We start from the raw sequence: 18852 nt of genomic DNA, 5'->3' as shown, positions 1-18852 counted from the left end.
ATTTGTCCCATTTTTTTTCCCCCAACTAGTAGGGAGTCAATCTCCCGACCAATTTCATATTGGAAGTAGGTAGGTTTTAATGTCAACCTCTGAGCGATCTAATTCAAGTGAGTGAAATAATCCAGAATCAAATGCATCAGACACAAGGTTCCAGCTTACTTTGCAGTGTGGATTTAACTCAGCAAAGTAATTTCTAGCTTCCCTCCATTTACATGTTAGTGGCTGCAGACCAATACAAGCAGGACTATTTATGCTAGCCTAATAATGCCCCTTAAATAGCCCCCCTTCACGTATTTGCTGCTTTTTTTCCTTTTTTTTAAAATAAAGTTTATTTATTTTTGAGAGAGAGAGAAAGAGAGCGAGCACGAGTGGGGGAGGAGCAGAGAGAGGGGGACAGAGAGAATCCCAAGCAGGCTCCACACTGTCAGCACAGAGTGTGATGTGGGGCTCAAACCCACAAACCATGAGATCATGAACTGAGTGGAAACCGAGAGCTGGATGTTTAACCAGCTGAGCCACGCAGGCGCCTCAATGGATTTGTCTCTAAGTGTATATCCAGGATCTTTGTGAAGTGTCTAGATAAGTTGTATATGTGAGATGCAAATCAGGGGTTGGAGAGTGAGACTATAAATTTATTGTAGAGAAACAATCACCTCTCACCCACATGTGGAAGGTAGCTAACAGTGCCTCATTTGGATGGTTGTTTTGGGAAATTCATGATCATTTGTTATTGGTTAAAGATGCTGGGATTGTTAAAATATTTAAAGTATTTCCTACTCCATTTTAGAATATTGTAGATCGAGTCATTAATTTGTGTCTATAGCAAGAAAATCGTATTTCCAAGACTTGGCTCAAAAACACCCAAGTTCTGCCTAAAAAGTAATTTTGATTTTCTGGGTTCTTTCAGTTAATAAATGGTTTTGAACACCTACTCTTAGCCGATAAATGTAGATTAATATAACAATGCTAACAATAATAGTAATATCACAAAAGAGAAAATAAAAATACTTATTAAAAGTGAATATATATTCAGCCTTCCTGATAAAGAAAGAAATATTGGTTCTGTTTTTCACTACCAAATTGGCAGTTTTATTTTATTTTTCTAAATTTTTTAAATATTTATTTCTGAGAGAGAGACACAGCATGAGCAGGGGAGGGGCAGAGAGAGAGAGGGAGACACAGAATCTGAAGCAGGCTCCAGGCCCTGAGCTGTCAGCACAGAGCCTGATGTGGGGCTCGAACTCACGAACGGTGAGATCATGACCTGTAGGATGCTCAACTGACTGAGCCACCCAGGCGCCCCAGAATTTTTAATTTTAATTCCAGTATAATTAACTTACAGTGTTATATTAGTTTCAGGTGTGCAATATAGTGATTCAGCAATTCTATACATTACTCAGTGCTCATCATAATAAGTGTACTCTTTAATCCTCATCACATATTTCACCCATCCCCCACCCCATACCCTCTGGTAACCATCAGTTTGTTCTCTATAGTTAAGAGTCTGTTTCTTGGCTTGACTCTCTTTTTTTCCCTTTGCTCATTTGTTTCTTAAATTCCACATATGAGTGAAATCATGTGGTATTTGTCTTTCTCTGACTGACTTCACTTAGCATTATAATCTCCAGCTCCATCTATGTCATTGCAAATGGCAAAATTTCATTCTTTTCTATGGCTAAATAACATTCTGATATATATATAATATATATACATATATCAGAATATTATATATATATGTATATATATATATATGTCACTATTGGGACTACATCAAAATAAAAATCTTCTGTACAGTGAAGGAAACAATCAACAAAACTAAAATGCAACCTACTGAATGGGGGAAGATATTTGCAAATGGCATATCTGATAAAGGGTTAGTATCCGAAATATACCCAGAAAACAAATAATCCAATTTAAAAATGGGCAGAAGACACAAGCAGACATTTCTCCAAAGAAGACATCCTTATGACCAACAGACACTCGAAAAGATGCTCAACACCACTCATCAGCAGATCAACAGGGAAATGCAAACCACAACTCCAATATCACTTCATACCTGTTAGAATGGCTAAAATCAAGAACACCACACACACACACACACACACACAGACACACAGACACACAAAAAGATGGGGCACCTGGGTGGTGCAGTTGGTTGGGTATCTGACTCTTGATTCCTACTCAGGTCATAGTCTCGCAGTCATGAGATTGAGCCCCGCGTTGGACTCCTCACTGAGTGTGGAGCCTGCTTGGGATTCTGTCTCTCTCCCTCTGTCCCCTTCCCCGAGCTCTCTCTCTCTCTCAAAATAAATACATAAACATTCAAAAACAGAACACCAGAAACAACAAGTGTTGGCGAGGATGTGGAGTAAAAGGAACCCTCGTGTGTTATGTGTTGTTGGTGGAAATGCAAACTGGTGCAGCCACTGTGGAAAATAATACAGAGGTTCATCAAAAAGTTAAAAATAGAACTACCCAACAATCCAGTAATCACACTACTGGGTAGTTGCTCCCAAAATACAAAAACAGTAATTCAAAGGGATACCTGCACCCATATGTTTATTTCAGAATTATTTACAATAGCCAAATTATGGAAGGAGCCCAAGTGTCCAAATTGGCAAAGTTTTAAACAATTAAATGATCCAGTGTTGTGCATTCTCACCTTCTGCTGATGTGAGGGTAAATTAGAATAAGTTTTCTGAATGGCAGTGAAACACTACAGGTCAAGAATTTGAATGCATTCAAAACCTTTGACCCAATAAATCTACTTCTAAAAATTTATATTAAGAAAAATAACCATTGTTGCATACAAAAGGGTTTTTTTTTGTAAATTTTTTTAATGTTTATTTATTCTTGAGACAGAGACAGAGCGTGAACAGGGGAGGGGCAGAGAGAGAGACACACAGAATCTGAAACAGGCTCCAGGCTCTGAGCTGTCAGCACAAAGCCCGACGCGGGGCTAGAACCCGTCAACTGTGAGATCATGACCTGAGCCGAAGTTGGACGCTCAACCGACTGAACCACCCAAGCACCCCCAAAAGTTTACATACTAAGAATTTGTTTTAATTAAAAGAAAAGGAAACAGCCTAATTCCCCCAAATAGGGGATTGGTTGATAAGTTGTAGTTCAGCTGTGTTGGTGTAGAATCCAGTCACCAAGCACGAAGTATAAGGGAAATATTTAGTGGCCCCAAAATATTCATGGTATGTTAATTTTAGAATGTAGTTTACAAAACGTTTGTGCTATTAATTTTGTGATAAAACATTTATACAAACAATGCATAGAAAAACACTGGAAAGAACTTCTAGTTTCTGGTCTGACATGTAAAGAGCTTAGAAGTTGTCACCCCCATTGTCACAAGAAAAAAGCTGAAGGAATGACTCCTCTTAAATCAGTTAGAAAATTGAGGTCACAGGGCAAACTGCCCTATGCTTTTTACTCTGAAATCTGAAAGCCTGGTGAATGTAATCACCACTGCTGGATCCTGGTAAGAGCAAGAGTAATTGACTAATTGCTGGAGATCGAGTATGTACTAGCTTGAGAGAAAAACTTATTTTTGTGAGTTTCACCCCCAGGAGCCCCATCAGGGTCTCAGGGTGAAGACTGGAGAAAAATTCTTTAGTGCTGCAGGCACAGGAGGGAAAAAGTAACCATTCTGAAATAAGTCCAAAGCTCTTTGTTCTCCTTAATTAAGACCTGCCCTCAAGGGAAATGATTTTACCAGAGCCTAACAGATTTGCATTTTGTCAGAGCCTAACCAATGGGGAGAAGGAAAATACCCAATCCACTAGCCTTCCTGTCTTATCTACACTGGTGGGGGAGAACAAACCTAACTCGCAATTTTGAAGGTCACAGCTCAGAGACACAGGCTCACTAAAATACTGAGAACTAAGCATATAATTATAGAATGCTTCTCTCTCCAACCCCTGCCACAATTTACCACCATATCAGTTGGGGCCCTTGTATAATAACAGGCAATTACAGCTGAAAGCACTGCACACCTCAAACATTTTTTAAGAAAGAGCATCTAGGGAAGCCCAAGACAACAGAAGGGAAATAAACAAGGACATTAGAGCAAATTTTACCTCTGACATCCCAGCTATGACAAAGAATTAACATGACCTAATTCCTAGCTAGATTAACAAAAAACCTCATGCTGAAGGCATATCTACCTTAGTTTCTTTTATCCAATACATCATGTCTGACTTTCAACAAAAAAGTAAAAGTCATGCTAAAAGGCAAAAACAAACAAACAAAAAACCCAACCCCCCCCCAAAAAAAAAAAACCCCAAACAAACAAAACAACCACAGTCTAAAGACACAAATCAAGCATCAGAACCAGACTCTGTTATAGAAGGTATTTTGGAATTATCAGACTGGGAATTTCGAGTAACTATGAGCAACTTTCGAGTAACTGCTTTAGACTTTAATGGGGAATGTGGCTAATATGCAAAAATATAAGGGGAATGGAAACAAAGAGATGGAAATTCTTAAGAAAGAATGCAAAGGAAATGTGAGAAATCAGAAACACCATAAGAAATGAAGAATGCCTTTGATGGGCTCATCAGTAGACTGGACATGATGGAGGAAAGAATCAGTGAGCTAAAGATATTCCGATAGAAACTTCCCAAACTGAAATAAAAGGGAAAAAATGAAGAAAAATGCAACAGAATATCCAGGAACTGAGAAAAAAAAATCACAGAAGGCTTAACATATGTGTAACGAGAATACCAGAAGGAGAGGAAAGGAATGAACAAAATAAATATTTGAAGTAATAATGGCTGAGAATTTTCCAAAATTAATGACAGACACTATAGCACAGATCCAGGAAACTCAGAGAACACAAAACAAGAAAAATATGAAAAGATCTACACCTAGGCATATCATATTCAAACTGTAGGAAATCAAAAACAAAGAGAACGTCTTGAAAGAGTCTGGAGGAAAAATACATTACCTGTAAGAAACAAAGATAATAATTACATTCAATTTCTGTTCAGAAACCATGCAAGGAAGAAAGTGAAATGAATTATTGAAAGAAACCCCCACCAACCTAGAACCTAGAATTCTGTGTCCAACAAAATTATCCCTCAAAAGTGAAAGAGAAAGAGATTTTCTCAGGCAAAAATGGGAGGAATTTGTCACCTGCCTAAATGTTAAAAGAAATTCTTCAGAAAGAAGGAAAATGATATAGACCAGAAACTGGGATCATTTCCATAAAGAGAGGAGGAGCATTAGAGAAGAAATAAATTAAGGTAAAATAAAATCTTTTATTTTTCATATTCTGAATTGTCTAAGAAAAAAATTGTTCAAAGTAATAATAACAACAATGTATTGAATGATTATAGCTGATGAAAAAGTAAAATGAATAACAACAATCTTATAAAGGATGGGAGAGAAGAAAAGAGTACTTTGCTGTAAGATACACGCACTACCTGAGAAGTAATATAGTGTTTTATGGATTTAGATTAATTGGAAATGTGTATTGAAAACTCAAGCTCTACCACCAAAAATTTTTTCAAAATAAGTATAATTGATATGCTGAGAGAAGGGAGAAAATGAAAGAGTAGAAAATGCTCAATTAAAGCTATCGAAGGCAAAAAAAAAAAAGAGTGGAACACACACTCACAGAAAAGAGAAAATCAAGGTCAATGAATAGAAAATAATTACAGATATGGTCAATCTGAATCCAACTGTGTCAACAATCACTTTAAATGTGAATGGTCTATATGCATCAATTAAAAGAGAGTAACAGTAGATAAAAAAAAAAACCATGTCCCAACTATATGTTTTCTACAAGAAACCCACTTTAAATATAAAGGTACATGTCGATTAAAAGTAAAGAGATGGTGAAAGCTGTAGCATGCTGACACTAATGAAAGAAAGTGGGAGTAGCTATGTTAATTTAAGACAAAGCAGACATTCAAGGCAAGGATGTATGTTATATGCACCTAACAGGGCATCAAAATATGTGAGGTAAAAACTTTTAGAGCTGCAAGGAGAAACAGACAAATCCACTGTGATAGTGGGACTCCCTATTAATAATTAAAAGTTACAGAAGACAGAAAATAAGGATATAATTAAACTAAACAGCACCATCAATCAACCAGATCTAATTGAGTTCTACACAGTATTTCACCCAACAGTAGAATACACATTTTTCTCAAGCTCATGTGGACCATCCACCAATGTCTGTTAAAAGTAATAGACATTATACAAAGTATCCTCTCAGACCATACTGGAATTAAGCTAGAACTCAATAACAGAATGATAGCTGTAAAATCCCTAAATATCTAGAGATTAAATAATACAGCTTCAAATAGCACATGGGTCAAAGAAATCTCAATAGAAATTTAAAAATATTTTGAATTCTTTGGAAAAAAATAGAACTTAATCAGAATTCACAGCATGCAGCAAAAGCAGTGCTTAGGGGGAATTTATAGCATAGAATTAATATATTAGAAAAAAAGAAAGATCTAATGTCAACAATCTGAGCTTCACCTTAGGAAACTAGGAAAATTGGAGTAAATCAAATTCAAAGTAAGTAGAAGGAGATAAATAAAAAAAAAATAAAGCAGAAATCAATGAAAATGAAACCAGGGAAACAACAGAGAAAAATCAATGAAACCAAAACTCCTTCTTTGAAGAGATTCATATAATAAACATCTAGGCAGGTTAATTAAGAAAAAAAAGAGATAAGACATAAATCACTAATACCAGAAATAAAAGAAAGGCCATCACCACTATTAATCCATGGTCATCCAAAGGATAATAAAGGATTATAATGAACAACTCTGTGTCCACAAATTTAATAACTCAGAAACTATGAACCAATTCCTTGGAAGATACATTTAACAAAACTCATACAAGAAGAAGTAGCCTGAATAGCTTATATCTATTAAAGAAATTAAATCAATAGTTCATAATCTCCCCAAACAGAAAGCACCAGGCCCAGATGATGAACTGGTGAACTTGACCAAACATTTAGGGAAAAAATAATGCCAACACTCTGCAGTGTGTCTTAGAAGATAGAAGCAAAAGGAACACTTTATGTAACTCATTCTATGAGGCCATCATTACCCTAACACCAAACCCAGGAAGAGATGTTACAAGAAAGGAAAACCACAGGTCAGTATCTCTTATGTAAATATTCTTAACAAAATATTAGCGAATTGAGTCTAACAATGTAGGAAAAGTGCACAATTTATGGAATTTATTCCAGGAATGTAAGGCTGTTCCAGCATTCAGAATCAATTAATGTAATCCATCACATCAACAGGCTAAAGAAGATAAATCCCATGATTATATCAATAGATGCATAAAAAGCATTTGATAAAATCCAATGCTATCCAGCAAACCAGGAATAGAGGAGAATTTCTTCAACTTCATAAAGAACATCTACCAGAAAATCTATAGTTAACGTCACTGCTTTTCCCCTAAGGTCAGGCACAAGGCAATGATGTCTTCTCTCACCACTCCAATTCAACATTGTACTTGAACTCATAGCTAATGCAATAAGATGAAAAATGGAAACAAAGCATATAAAGGGTTGGAAGGAAGAAATAAAACTACCTTTGTCCACAGAAGAAATAAAACTACCTTTGTTCAGAGATGACATAATTATCTATGCAAAAAGTCCTAAAAAGTCAATAAAAAACCCTCCTGGACTTAATTAAAAAGTCCATTGCTTAACTCTCTGCTAGCAATGAACAATTGGAATTTGTAATTAAAGACAATGCCACTTACATTAGCACCAAAAAAACAAAATACTTAGATATAAATCTAGGAAAATGTGCACAAGATCTCTGTGAGGAAAACTACAAAATTCTCAGGGAAGAAATCAAATAAATGGAAAGATATTCCAAGTGAATGGATAGGAAGACCCAATATTGTCAAGATACCAGGTCTCCCCAACTTGAACAATAGATTCAATATAATACCAATCAAAATTCCAGCAATTTATTTTTTGGAAATAAAGTGATTCTAATGTTTTCACGAAGAGACAAAAGACTCAGAATTTTGAGCACAACATTGACGAACAGTAAAGTTGGAGGACTGACATTACCCAACTTGAAGACATGCTGTAGAGCTACATTAATCAAGACAGTGTGGTGTTATTGAAAGAAGAGACAAATCAGTGGAACATAATATAGAGCCCTGAAATAGACCCACACAAATACAGTGATCTATGACAAAAGGAATAATGAAATTTTATTGGAAAAAGGATAATCTTTTCACCAAATGGTGCCAGAACCACAAGACATCCACATGCAAAAAACAAAACAAAGCAAAACAAAACAAACAAACAAACAAAAAGAATGTAGACCCTGACCTTAAACCTTTCACAAAAATAACTTGAAATGGATCAAAGGTCTGAATACAAAATACAGGGGTGCCTGGGTGGCTCAGTCGGTTGATCGTCCAACTTTAGCTCAGGTCATGATCTCACGGTTTGTGAGTTTGAACCCCGCGTTGGGCTCTGTGCTGACAGCTCAGAGCCTGGAGCCTGCTTCGGATTCTGTGTCTCCCTCTCTCTCTGCCCCTCCCTCACTTGTGTGTGCTCTCTGTCTCTCTCTCTCTCTCTTTCTCAAAAATAAAATGTAAAAAAAACCCTTTTTTTAAATACAAAAGTATAAAACTTCTAAAAGATAACATAGGAGAAAATCTAGGTGATCTTGGATTTGGTAGTGAGCTTTTAGATATAACACCAAAAGCAAGCTCCATGAAAGAAAAAAAATTGATAAATTGGATTTCATTAAAAGTAAAAGATTCTGCTTTGCAAAAGACACTGTTCAGCAAGTGAAAAGACAAGCCACAGACTGAGGGAAAATATTTGCAAAACACTTATCTGATAGAGGGCTTGTGTCCAAAACATGCAAAGAACTCTTAAATCTCACGAAAAGGAAAAAGAAAAGAAGGGAAAAGAAAAGAAATAAAAGAAAATGACCAACCCAATTAAAGACCAAGGAGCTAAACAAACACCTCACCAAAAAAGATATACGGGTGGCAAATAAGTATATGAAAAAATGCTCCACATCATATGTCATTAGGGAATTGCAAATTAACCAATTAGACACCACCACACACCTATTAGAACGGTTATTACACGAAATAGACACCACCAAATAGTGGTGAGGATGTGGAGCAACAGGAACTCTCTTTCACTGCTGGTGGGAATGCAAAATGGTATAGTCACTTTGGAAGACAGTTTGAAAGTTTCCTGCCAAGCTAAACATCACCTTATTATGTGATCCAGCAGCCATCTTCCTAGGCATTATCCAAATGAACTGCAAACATCTCCACACAAAACCTGCTCACAAGTGTTTCTAGCACTTTTATTCACAATTTCCAATAATTGGAAGCAACCAAGATGTCCTTCTGTAGGTGGGTTAAGTAAGCTGTACATCCTCACAATGGAATATTATTTAGTGACAAAATAAGTGGGCTGTCAAGCAATGAAAAACCATGGAGGAACCTTAAATGCATATTTCTAAGTGAAAGGAGCAAGTTTGAAAAACCTTCACACCTTATGATTCCGACCATATGACATCTTGAAAAGACAAAACTAAAAAGACAGTAAAAAGATCAATGATTTTCAGGAGTTGGGGAGACAGAGGAGGGAAGAGATGAACAGGCAGAATTCAGGACCTATTTAGGGCTCTGAAACTATTCTGTGTGATACTATATAAAGGTGGATATATATCATTATACATTTGCCGTAACTCATACAACTATGCAAAACAAAGTGCATCCTTCGGTAAACCATGTGCTTTAGTTAATATATCACTATTGGTTCATTAATTGTAATTAATGCATTACAAGTGCATTACAATTTGCATTACAAATGCATTACGCTTAACATAAGATGTCAGTAACGGGAAGCTAGGGTGAGGTCAAGAGCGGATACATGGGAACTCTGCTTTCTGCTCAGTTTTTTTGTAAACCTAAAACTGCTCGAAAAAAAGAAGTCTATTGATTAAAAAAAATAAAGAAAAAATGAGAGTGACATTGTAGCATTATAGAATAGTAAACGTGGTAATCTTCTGGTAGAGAATTCTATGTGATTTTTCTTTCCTCTCTATATTTCTTTTTATTGTTTTATTTATTCACCCTTTTTCTAGGGTACCGTTTTGTGTTTTGACAAAAGCATTCTGCCATGATGTCACCATCAGAGTCAAGATAAAAATGGCTCAATCACCCAACAGATTTACTTTGTGTCCCTTTGTAGTCAAAGTTCTTACCCTACCCTGGTCCTTGGTAACTGGATCTGCTTTCTTTCCCTATTGTTTTGCCTTTTCTGGAATGAAGATAACTGGAATCATACCATACATGGACTTTGAGTCTGGCTTTATTAATTTAGCATAATGCTTTTGAGATTCATCTATGTTTGTATGCCTCAGACATTCATTTCTTTTTATTGCTGACTGATAGTCCATTATTTGGATGTTTACAGATTTATCAGTTAAAGGACACGTGAGTTGCTTGCAGGTTTTGTTGACAATGAATAGAGTCATTCTAAACATTTATATACAGGTTTTTGTTTGACTATACGTTTTTATTTCACCAAGGAAAGTGCCTAGGAGTGGGATTGTTGGCTTATATATACAGTAAGTGTAGGTTTAACTTTATAAGAAACTGCCAAGTTGTTTTTCCAGGGTGGCTGTACTATTTTGCATTTCCACCAGCAAAGTATGAAGAGTTGCTTTACAGTTGCTTTACATCCTCACTAGCACTTAGTATGGTTAGGTTTTTTTGAGTTAGGTGAGTAGTGATATGTCATTATGGTTTCAATTTGCATTTCCCTGCTGATTCATTATGTGTTTGATATCTATATATCTTCTTTGGTAAAGTGTCTGTTCAAATTGTATTCCTGTTTTATTTTATTTTATTTTATTTTATTTTATTTTATTTTATTTTATTTTTGAGAGAGAGACAGGGAACACATGGGGGAGGGGCAGAAGGAGAGAGAGAGAGAGAGAGAGAGAGAGAGAGAGAGAAAGAGAGAATATTAAACAGGCTTCACACTCAGCTCGGAGCCTGATGTGTGGCTCGATCTCATGACTGTGAGATCATGACCTGAGCCAAAATCAAGAATTGGACGTTTAACCGACTGAGCCACCCAGATGCTCCTAAATTGTAAAACTTGTTTCCTTATTCTTAAATTTTGAGATTTCTTTATATATAAAGCTTTTACCAGAAATGCGATTTGCAAATAATTTCTCTGAGCCCATGGCTTTTTTTTTTAATTCTCTTAACACTCTTTCAGAGACACAAGTGCTTAATTTTGATGTGGTAATTTTTTGTAATATTTCTTTTATGGATTATAGTTTTGGTGTCATATCTCAGAAATCTTTGCCTAACCCAATATCACAAAGGTAGCCTTCAATGTTCTCTTCCAGAGTTCTAAAATATTAAAGTTTACGTTAAAGTCTATCTGTGATCCATCTTGAATTAATTTTTGTATGTGGTCGGAGATATAGATTCATTTTATTTCATGTTTTGTGTATGACTATCCAAACGTTCCAACAGCAGTTGTTGAAAAAAAATACTGTTCCTCCATTGAACAGTCTTTATACCTTTGTTGAAAATCAATTGACTCCGTAAGTGTGGGTCTATTTTTTGACTCATCATTCTATTCTGTTGACTTATTTGTCTAATCTTTTGCCAAAACCACATTGCCTTAAAAAGCATAATTTTACATTAAGTCTTGAAATGACATCATATGTGTCCTCCCAAATCTTTCTTTGTCAGTCTACGGCCATACCACCCTGAACGCGCCCGATCTCGTCTGATCTCAGAAGCTAAGCAGGGTCGGGCCTGGTTACTACTTGGATGGGAGACCAAATCTTTCTTTGCCAGAATTGTTTTGGCTATTCTCCTTTAACTTTCCATAAAAATTTTGGAATTAGATTACCAATTTTTACAAAATATCTTGCTGATATTTGGTATTGGGTTTCACTGAATCTATAAATCACTTTGTGGGGAATTGACATCTTCACAATATTGTGACTTCCAATCCACAAACAAGGTTTTTAGGCCTTCTTTGGTTTCTTTTATGATTGTTTTGTAGGTTCCTGAGTACAGGTCTGGCACATACCCTGTTAGATTTATAGCTCAGTATTTCCATGTTTTGGGGGAGGTGTTGCAAATGATACTTTTTCAAATTTAAGTTTCTTTTCTTTTTGAATTTATTTATTTTTGAGAGAGAGAGAGAGAGAGAGAGAGAGAGAGAGAGAGAGAGCATGAGCAGGGAAGGGGCAGAGAGAGGGAGAGAGAGAGTCCCAAGCAGGCTCTGCACTATTAGCATAGTGCCCAATGCGGGGCTGAGTCTCAGGAACCATAAGATCATGACCTGAGCCGAAATCAAGGGTCAGATGCCTATCCGACTGAGCCACCCAGGCGCCCCTCAAATTTCAATTTCTAATTATTTATTATAGAATACATTAGCATAATCAGCTTTTGGATATTGACCTTGTATTCTGTAATCTTGTTAAATTTTGTTACTGTTTCTAGTAACTGTAAATAGATTCTTTGGGATTTTTTTTTTAGAGAGCTGTATCTATGAATAGAACAGTTTTATTTCTTATTCTCCAATATGCATACCTTTTCCTTCTTTTTCTTTCCTGATTTCACTGGCATGGATCTCCACAAAGTGCTGGAGTGGGCATCTTTGAGTAACTCCCAATCTCAGGGAGAAAGTGTTCTTTTTCCATAAAGTACGCTGTTAGCTGTAAATTTTTTTAAGATGCCCTTATTAGGTTGAGGAAGACCCCCCTTCTACTTTGCTGAGAATTTCTGTCACGAATGAATATAGAATTTTGTTAAATGCTTTTTTTGCATCTATCGTGATAATTACATGATTTTTCTTCTCCTGTTTGCTGATATGGTGAATTAGGTTGACTGAATTGGGAACGTTGTGAATCTTGAATTAGCCTTTAACTTTCAGGATAAATCCCACCTGCTCACAAAATATTATCCTTTTTATTTATCCTTAGGTTTAATTTACTAACATTTTAGTGAGAATGTTTGTGTCTGTGTTCAGGAGGGACGTTGGTCTGTAGATTTATTTTTGTTCTCATAACACCTTTATCTGGTTCTGATGTCAGTGTCATTCTCACATCAACGATGTAGTTGGGAAGCAATCCCTCCTCTTCATTTTTCTGAAATGTTTGGTAGAATGTTTGATAGAACTCACTAGTGAGGTCATCTGGCCTTGGAGTTCTCTTTGTGACAACGTTTTGAACTACAGATTCAAGTTCTTTAAAAGATATATGAATATTCAGGTTCTCTAGCTCTTCTACTTTGAGCTTTGGTAATTTGTGTTTTTCCAAGAATTCATTCATTTCATCTAGTTTGCTAAATTAAGTGGCATAAAGTTAGTCATAATATTCTTTTTTTTTTATCCTTTTAAAGAAATCCTCTCTGTTGTCCCTAATACTGGAAATGGGCATCCTCTCTCTGTTTATCATTGCTGGTTTTGTGAGTTTATCAATTTTATTGATTTTATTTTTAAAAACACATGGAATCTCACTGATTTTTTTTCTGTTGATTTTCTCTCTTCAATTTCACTGATTTCTGTTTTTTATTATTCCTTTCTTCTGTATGCTTTTGGTTTATTTTGCTCACTTTTTCTAGTTTTTTTTTTTTTTTTGAGAGAGAGAGAGAGAGAGAGAGAGAGAGAGAGACAGCAAGCGGGAGAGGGGTCAGAGGGAGAGGAGGAGAGAGAGAATCCTCAGTAGGCTCCACACCCAGCACGGAGCCCAACATGAGGCTTGATCTCAGGACTGTGAGATCATGACCTTTGCTGAAATGGAGAGTCAGCCGCTTAACTGAGCCACCGAAGCACCCCAACTTTTTCTAGTTTCTTAAGGTATTGGTTTGAGAGTTTTCTCCTTTTCTAATATAGGTGTTCTAGTGATCTAGGCCTTTGAGTACTTCTTTAGCCAAATCTCACTGATTGTGACATGCCGTGTTTTTATTTTCATTTGGTGCAAACTATTTTGTAACTTTCCATTTGATTTTTTTCTTCAACCACAGGCTATTTCTGAGTTACCAGTATATTAAAAGTGGTTGTCTTCATGCTGGAATTGCGTGTAATGTTTTTCACGTATATACATTTATGTGTTTACTTTGTTCTTTCTGGAACTTTGTGCAAGTTTTCCAGGTTTCTACATTAAGTATGCATTGCTTTTCTAAGACGAAAACAATTAATATAAAATGACACTCTACGTTTTGTAGTACTTCTTCATTTACAGAGTTTCATTTACTCCTCCAACCTCTGCTTGAGAAGCAGATAATCTGTATCCCACAGGTGTGGAAAACAGATTGGCAGGTTTTTTAATTTTAATTTTTTATTTTTTTTAAGACTGATAGTTTCAGTGACTTGCTCAGTGCCACACAGGTAGAGCTGGTTTACAATTCAAACCCAGATTTTCTGACTCTCCCAGCTCATTCTTCCGAAGAAGTTGGAAACAAAGATTTGAAAAGTAAATTGGAATTTATTTTTGGGTGGTTGGAAAAAAAATCATTGAGGGTCTTGAGTGGCTTGAGACAATGATCTTAGTGTAGCTTTTTTTTTTAAATGTTTATTCATTTTTGAGAGAGAGCGTGAGCGGGGGATAGACAGAGAGGGGGACTCGAGGACTCCAAGCGGGCTCTGTGCTGACAGCAGTGAGCCCCATGTGGGACTCGAACTCATGAGTTGTGAGATTGTGACCTGAGCTGAAGTCTGACATTCAACTTACTGAACCATCCAGGCGCCCCTTTCAGTGTAGTATTAATCTGAATCTCTGATTTCTAGTGAGGTTGAACATCTTTTCCTATTTATTGCCTGTTCCCATTTCTTCTTCCCCCAAATTGTTATTCATGTCTCAGGTAAATAGATCATCTTTCTACTGGATTGGTTGGTCCTTTACTTATTAATTTAAATGATCAAAAGTTCCCGATACTCATAGTTTATTTGTTGGAAAGATCTTCTCTCAGTTTCTTGCTCATCTGCCTTTTCTTTATTCAATTTGCTCATCAGCGAAATGTGTACTGGAGAGTGAGGGAAACTAATATGTTTGCTACAAGAAGAGTCTTGGTTTGTTTTGACCTTGTGTGTTGGGAACAGGAGATAAACGAGGATGGGATTCGGTGAATCACATGTTTGGAGATTCATTTACCAGTCAGTTGTTAACTGATTGCATTTATTGGCCCCAGCATAGTAGGCCATGTGATAGAGAGCAAAGAATAAATGTTGCCTGCTTTTTTGAAAAAAAATTTTAATGTTTATTTTTGAGAGAGAGAGAGCATGAGCAAGGGAGGGGCAGAGAGAGAGGGAGACACAGAATCCGAAGCAGGCTTCAAGCTCTGAGCTGTCAGCACAGAGTCCGACGCAGGACTCCAAGTCAGGAACCACAAGATCGTGACCCAAGCTGAAGTCGGATGCTTAACTGACTGAGCCACCCAGGTGCCCCAAATGTTGCCCGCTTTTGAGGAGCTTTTACTTTGATGGAGAAATAAGACCTGTAAAGTAATACAAGAAACTGTGGCACAAGACAGGCTGTGGCTATGAAAGTTTCTTTTCATCAAAGGGGAAGAGGACATTACTTTGGAGCAAATGGGGAGTTGTTTGCATAAGAAACAGTCTTTGAGTTGAATGAGAGCAAAGACTACGGATATTCTTGCTCACCATTTATCCCCAGCAGTTAGCAGAATGCCTGACAATAAGTGTCCAGGGTGCCTGGGTGGCTCAGTGGGTTAAGCGTCCGACTTTGGCTCAGGTCATGATCTCGCGGTCTGTGAGTTCAAGCCCCACATCAGGCTCTTTGCTGTCAGCAAAGAGTCTGCTTCGGCTTCTCCGTCTGTCCCCCTCTCTCTCTGCCCCTCCCCCGATTGTGTTCTCTCTCTCTCTCTCTCTCTCTCAAAATAAATTAATTAATTAATTAAAAAAAGAGTAAGTGTAAAATACTTGGTTAATAATTGAATGATATTAGCATGCATGGGCAAAAGCCATTTATAGGAACTTAACACAGTGCTTTTCATTCATTACTCCTACACCACCACCGGGCAGCTCTGAGAAAGAGAGATCAGCATTTCAGACCTTAGCTTGCATTTCCAAAGCAAGGAGCACAACTTCTTCCAAAAGGACACCCGACATGCTCCCTTATCTTACCATTGGAACAGAGCGGTAATCAGGATCTTGGCTTCACTGAGGCAAACCTGGGTTTGACTCTCATGTCAATTACTTGCTGGTTAGAGGACCCTTGATTTCCCTCATCTATGAAATGAGATTAATGGTAGTGCCTACCTTGTTCGATCATCGTAGGATCAAATAAGCAAAGCATGTGGAACACAGAGCTCCTAGAAGGGCTTCTAGAAATATCCCCTATGCCTCTTCTCTTGAAGTACCCTAAAACAGATGGAAAGTGTGATTGCCGTTGGATTTTATGACTTTGTCTGTGGTTTCTAACTGCCCTATTCTCCATCTCCTCCCTCACAGATTCAGAGACATATTGTGTGTTTCAAGACAAGAAGTACAGAGTGGGTGAGAGATGGCATCCTTACCTGGAACCTTATGGGTTGGTTTACTGTGTGAACTGCATCTGCTCAGAGGTACAATCCTTCCCAGCATATGATTACCCAGTTTGCTCCTCAGACATACTTCCTTTGCCTGAATGGCTGGGAAGCATGGGCAGTAAAAGCGTAAGAAAAGTTAGGAAGCAGCTGCTATGGAAAAACAAACATCTGACTTTTTCATCTTGTTGCCTTTTGGCTTGTTGCCTTTGGGATCCCTGAGTATTTGCTTGGGACAGATATTTATAGTCTCTTAGCCAAATGATATGGGACATGGTGGGAGAAGGTAGAAGAGTTTGATTCCCGGGAATGGGGAAGCAAAGCTCAATTAGAATACCTGGATTGTAAGACAAAACCGTTTTCCAAGATCATGTTCAAGGCTGGCCTTTAGAGAAAAGATGAGGACAGGTTATACACTGGTTCCTTGGGAGAGTGTATTTTTTGTTGTCTCCACCAGAAACTATAATTAGGATCGAGGCTGTGAAACCTTGGCCTGTACCTGCTGATGATTGGAGTTCTTTTGGCGTGGCCTTGGCTCCTGACCAATCATTCAGAGAGGTGTTTGGATACATTAAATGCCATCTTTGCAATAGACAAAACAGGCAGTATCTTCTTCTTTCCGTGGCCTTGACCCAGGGCCACAGGTGTGGTCCATCTTTCTGGATAAGCTTCTACCATCACATAGTAGGCCAGGGTTTCTCAATCTCTACACTATTGACATTCCGGTACAGATATTTCCTTGTTGTAGGGCCCATCCCGGACTGTGTAGGATGTTTAGCAGTGTCCCTGGCCTCTACCCACTAGACACCAATAGCACCAATCCCAGTTATGACAACCAAAAATGTCTCAAGATATGGCCAGAGTTGCTTGGGGAGCAAAATGACCCCTGGTGGGGACCACTGCACTAGGCCAATTGGGAAAGGAATCCTTGCACCAGGCCTTGAGAATAGAGAACTCTGAGCAGATGGAAAGAATTTTCAAGACCAGCCTCTCACGTGAGACCTTGTGGAAGGACTGTATCTCCTCCCAAGTGCCCAGGTAGAACAGAAGCAGTCACTTGCAAGCCAGATTCTTTTGCCATTTAAACAGAAATTTGGACTTCTAGAATCTTAAGGATGTGAAAATCTAAACTTGGGGCAGTAGGAGGTAATGTTAAGAGGCTACCGGGCTCCGGGGTCAAGACAGACCATGTTTCCAATCCAGGCTCTGCCACCTGTGAGCCGTGTTATGTTGGACAAGTTACCTAACCTCTCTTCGATCCCTTCAGCTTCTTTTTCTTTAAAATGGGACCATGATACTATGTATTTCATATGGGTGTGTTAAGGATTAAATTCACTAATACATTTCAGTTACAACAGTGCTTGGTCACAGCATTCAAGAGACATCAGCTGCTGTCATCGTCATCGTCATCATCACTATCACTATGACTGTTATTTTTGTTAATCTATTAACTCTAGAACAGAATTCAGTTCAGTGCATTAAGGAGGCATCAGCATAGGCCTCAGCCAGAAGGAGTGGTTTCTGATGTGCTTTGGTGATTTCAGTTCAAGATGATACCACCTGGCTCTGAGGAGTGTGGCACAAAAGGAGGCTCTGTGGTGTTTCCAAATGCAACACTCCAAAAATTTGTTCTAGAAAGTCCATGAGAAAAGAAAAAGGTTTCTGGTAAGGTCATTTGGATTTGGATCAAAGAAGCCTGCCTCTTTAAATGGCCAGGGCAGGTGTCAAATAGGGCATCTGGGGACTGATTAACTGCCTGGTATGACAAGATTGTGTCAGATTCTTGACCCAACACATTGGAAATGGACAGCTAACCCTTGGGGGCTGAGCTTTGCTGTCTGCAGGGCAGGGAAAATGTTAATATGATCCCAAAGCCAACAGCTCAAGGGCTGGCATCTTCTCTTTCCACATCCTCTTTGTCACCCTCTTCCCCCACAAGAGCGTGATAGATGCAAGCAACCCTTGCTTGGAATGAATTATGGATGGAAATATGCTAATGCCCAATTGATTTCCAAAGGCCTCCCATGATCTAGCGATGGCTGAGAGCTGTCAGAGCTAGGGATCTTGTCATTGTAAATTGGGCAGGGACCCAGTCACCGCCCTCCCCCTTCCCCCCGCCCCCGCCACCAGGCACACTAGGTAATCCTCTCAATTCCAAAGCCTAGCTTGTTCTCCGAAAACTTACGACTGAAACAGGAAAGGCGGAGAGGAGGCATTCAGCCTGCTGGACCCAGGCAGAGTTACGTGGAATCCAGGACCCATGTGTCAGGGATGTCTCCATGCCCAGGGGTGGGTAGC

At 38.1% G+C, this 18852-nt stretch overlaps 1 protein-coding gene across 7 annotated transcripts in view; it reads left to right on the top strand.

Annotated features, from left to right (window-relative positions):
• Positions 1 to 18852, top strand: part of CHRDL1 (chordin like 1) — a 119257-nt gene that overhangs the window by 15270 nt on the left and 85135 nt on the right. For all 7 annotated transcript variants that reach the window (XM_043571230.1, XM_043571229.1, XM_043571232.1 and 4 more), the window contains exon 3: positions 16481 to 16593. In XM_043571230.1, coding sequence (XP_043427165.1) covers positions 16481 to 16593 — 113 coding nt within the window. The remainder of the gene's footprint in view (positions 1 to 16480; positions 16594 to 18852) is intronic.

The sequence above is a fragment of the Prionailurus bengalensis genome, chromosome X (genome assembly GCF_016509475.1).
Source record: "Prionailurus bengalensis isolate Pbe53 chromosome X, Fcat_Pben_1.1_paternal_pri, whole genome shotgun sequence".
NCBI classification, from domain to species: domain Eukaryota; kingdom Metazoa; phylum Chordata; class Mammalia; order Carnivora; family Felidae; genus Prionailurus; species Prionailurus bengalensis.
The sequence above is the reverse complement of the archived record's forward strand: the minus strand, read 5'-3'. Positions and strand labels throughout refer to the sequence as shown.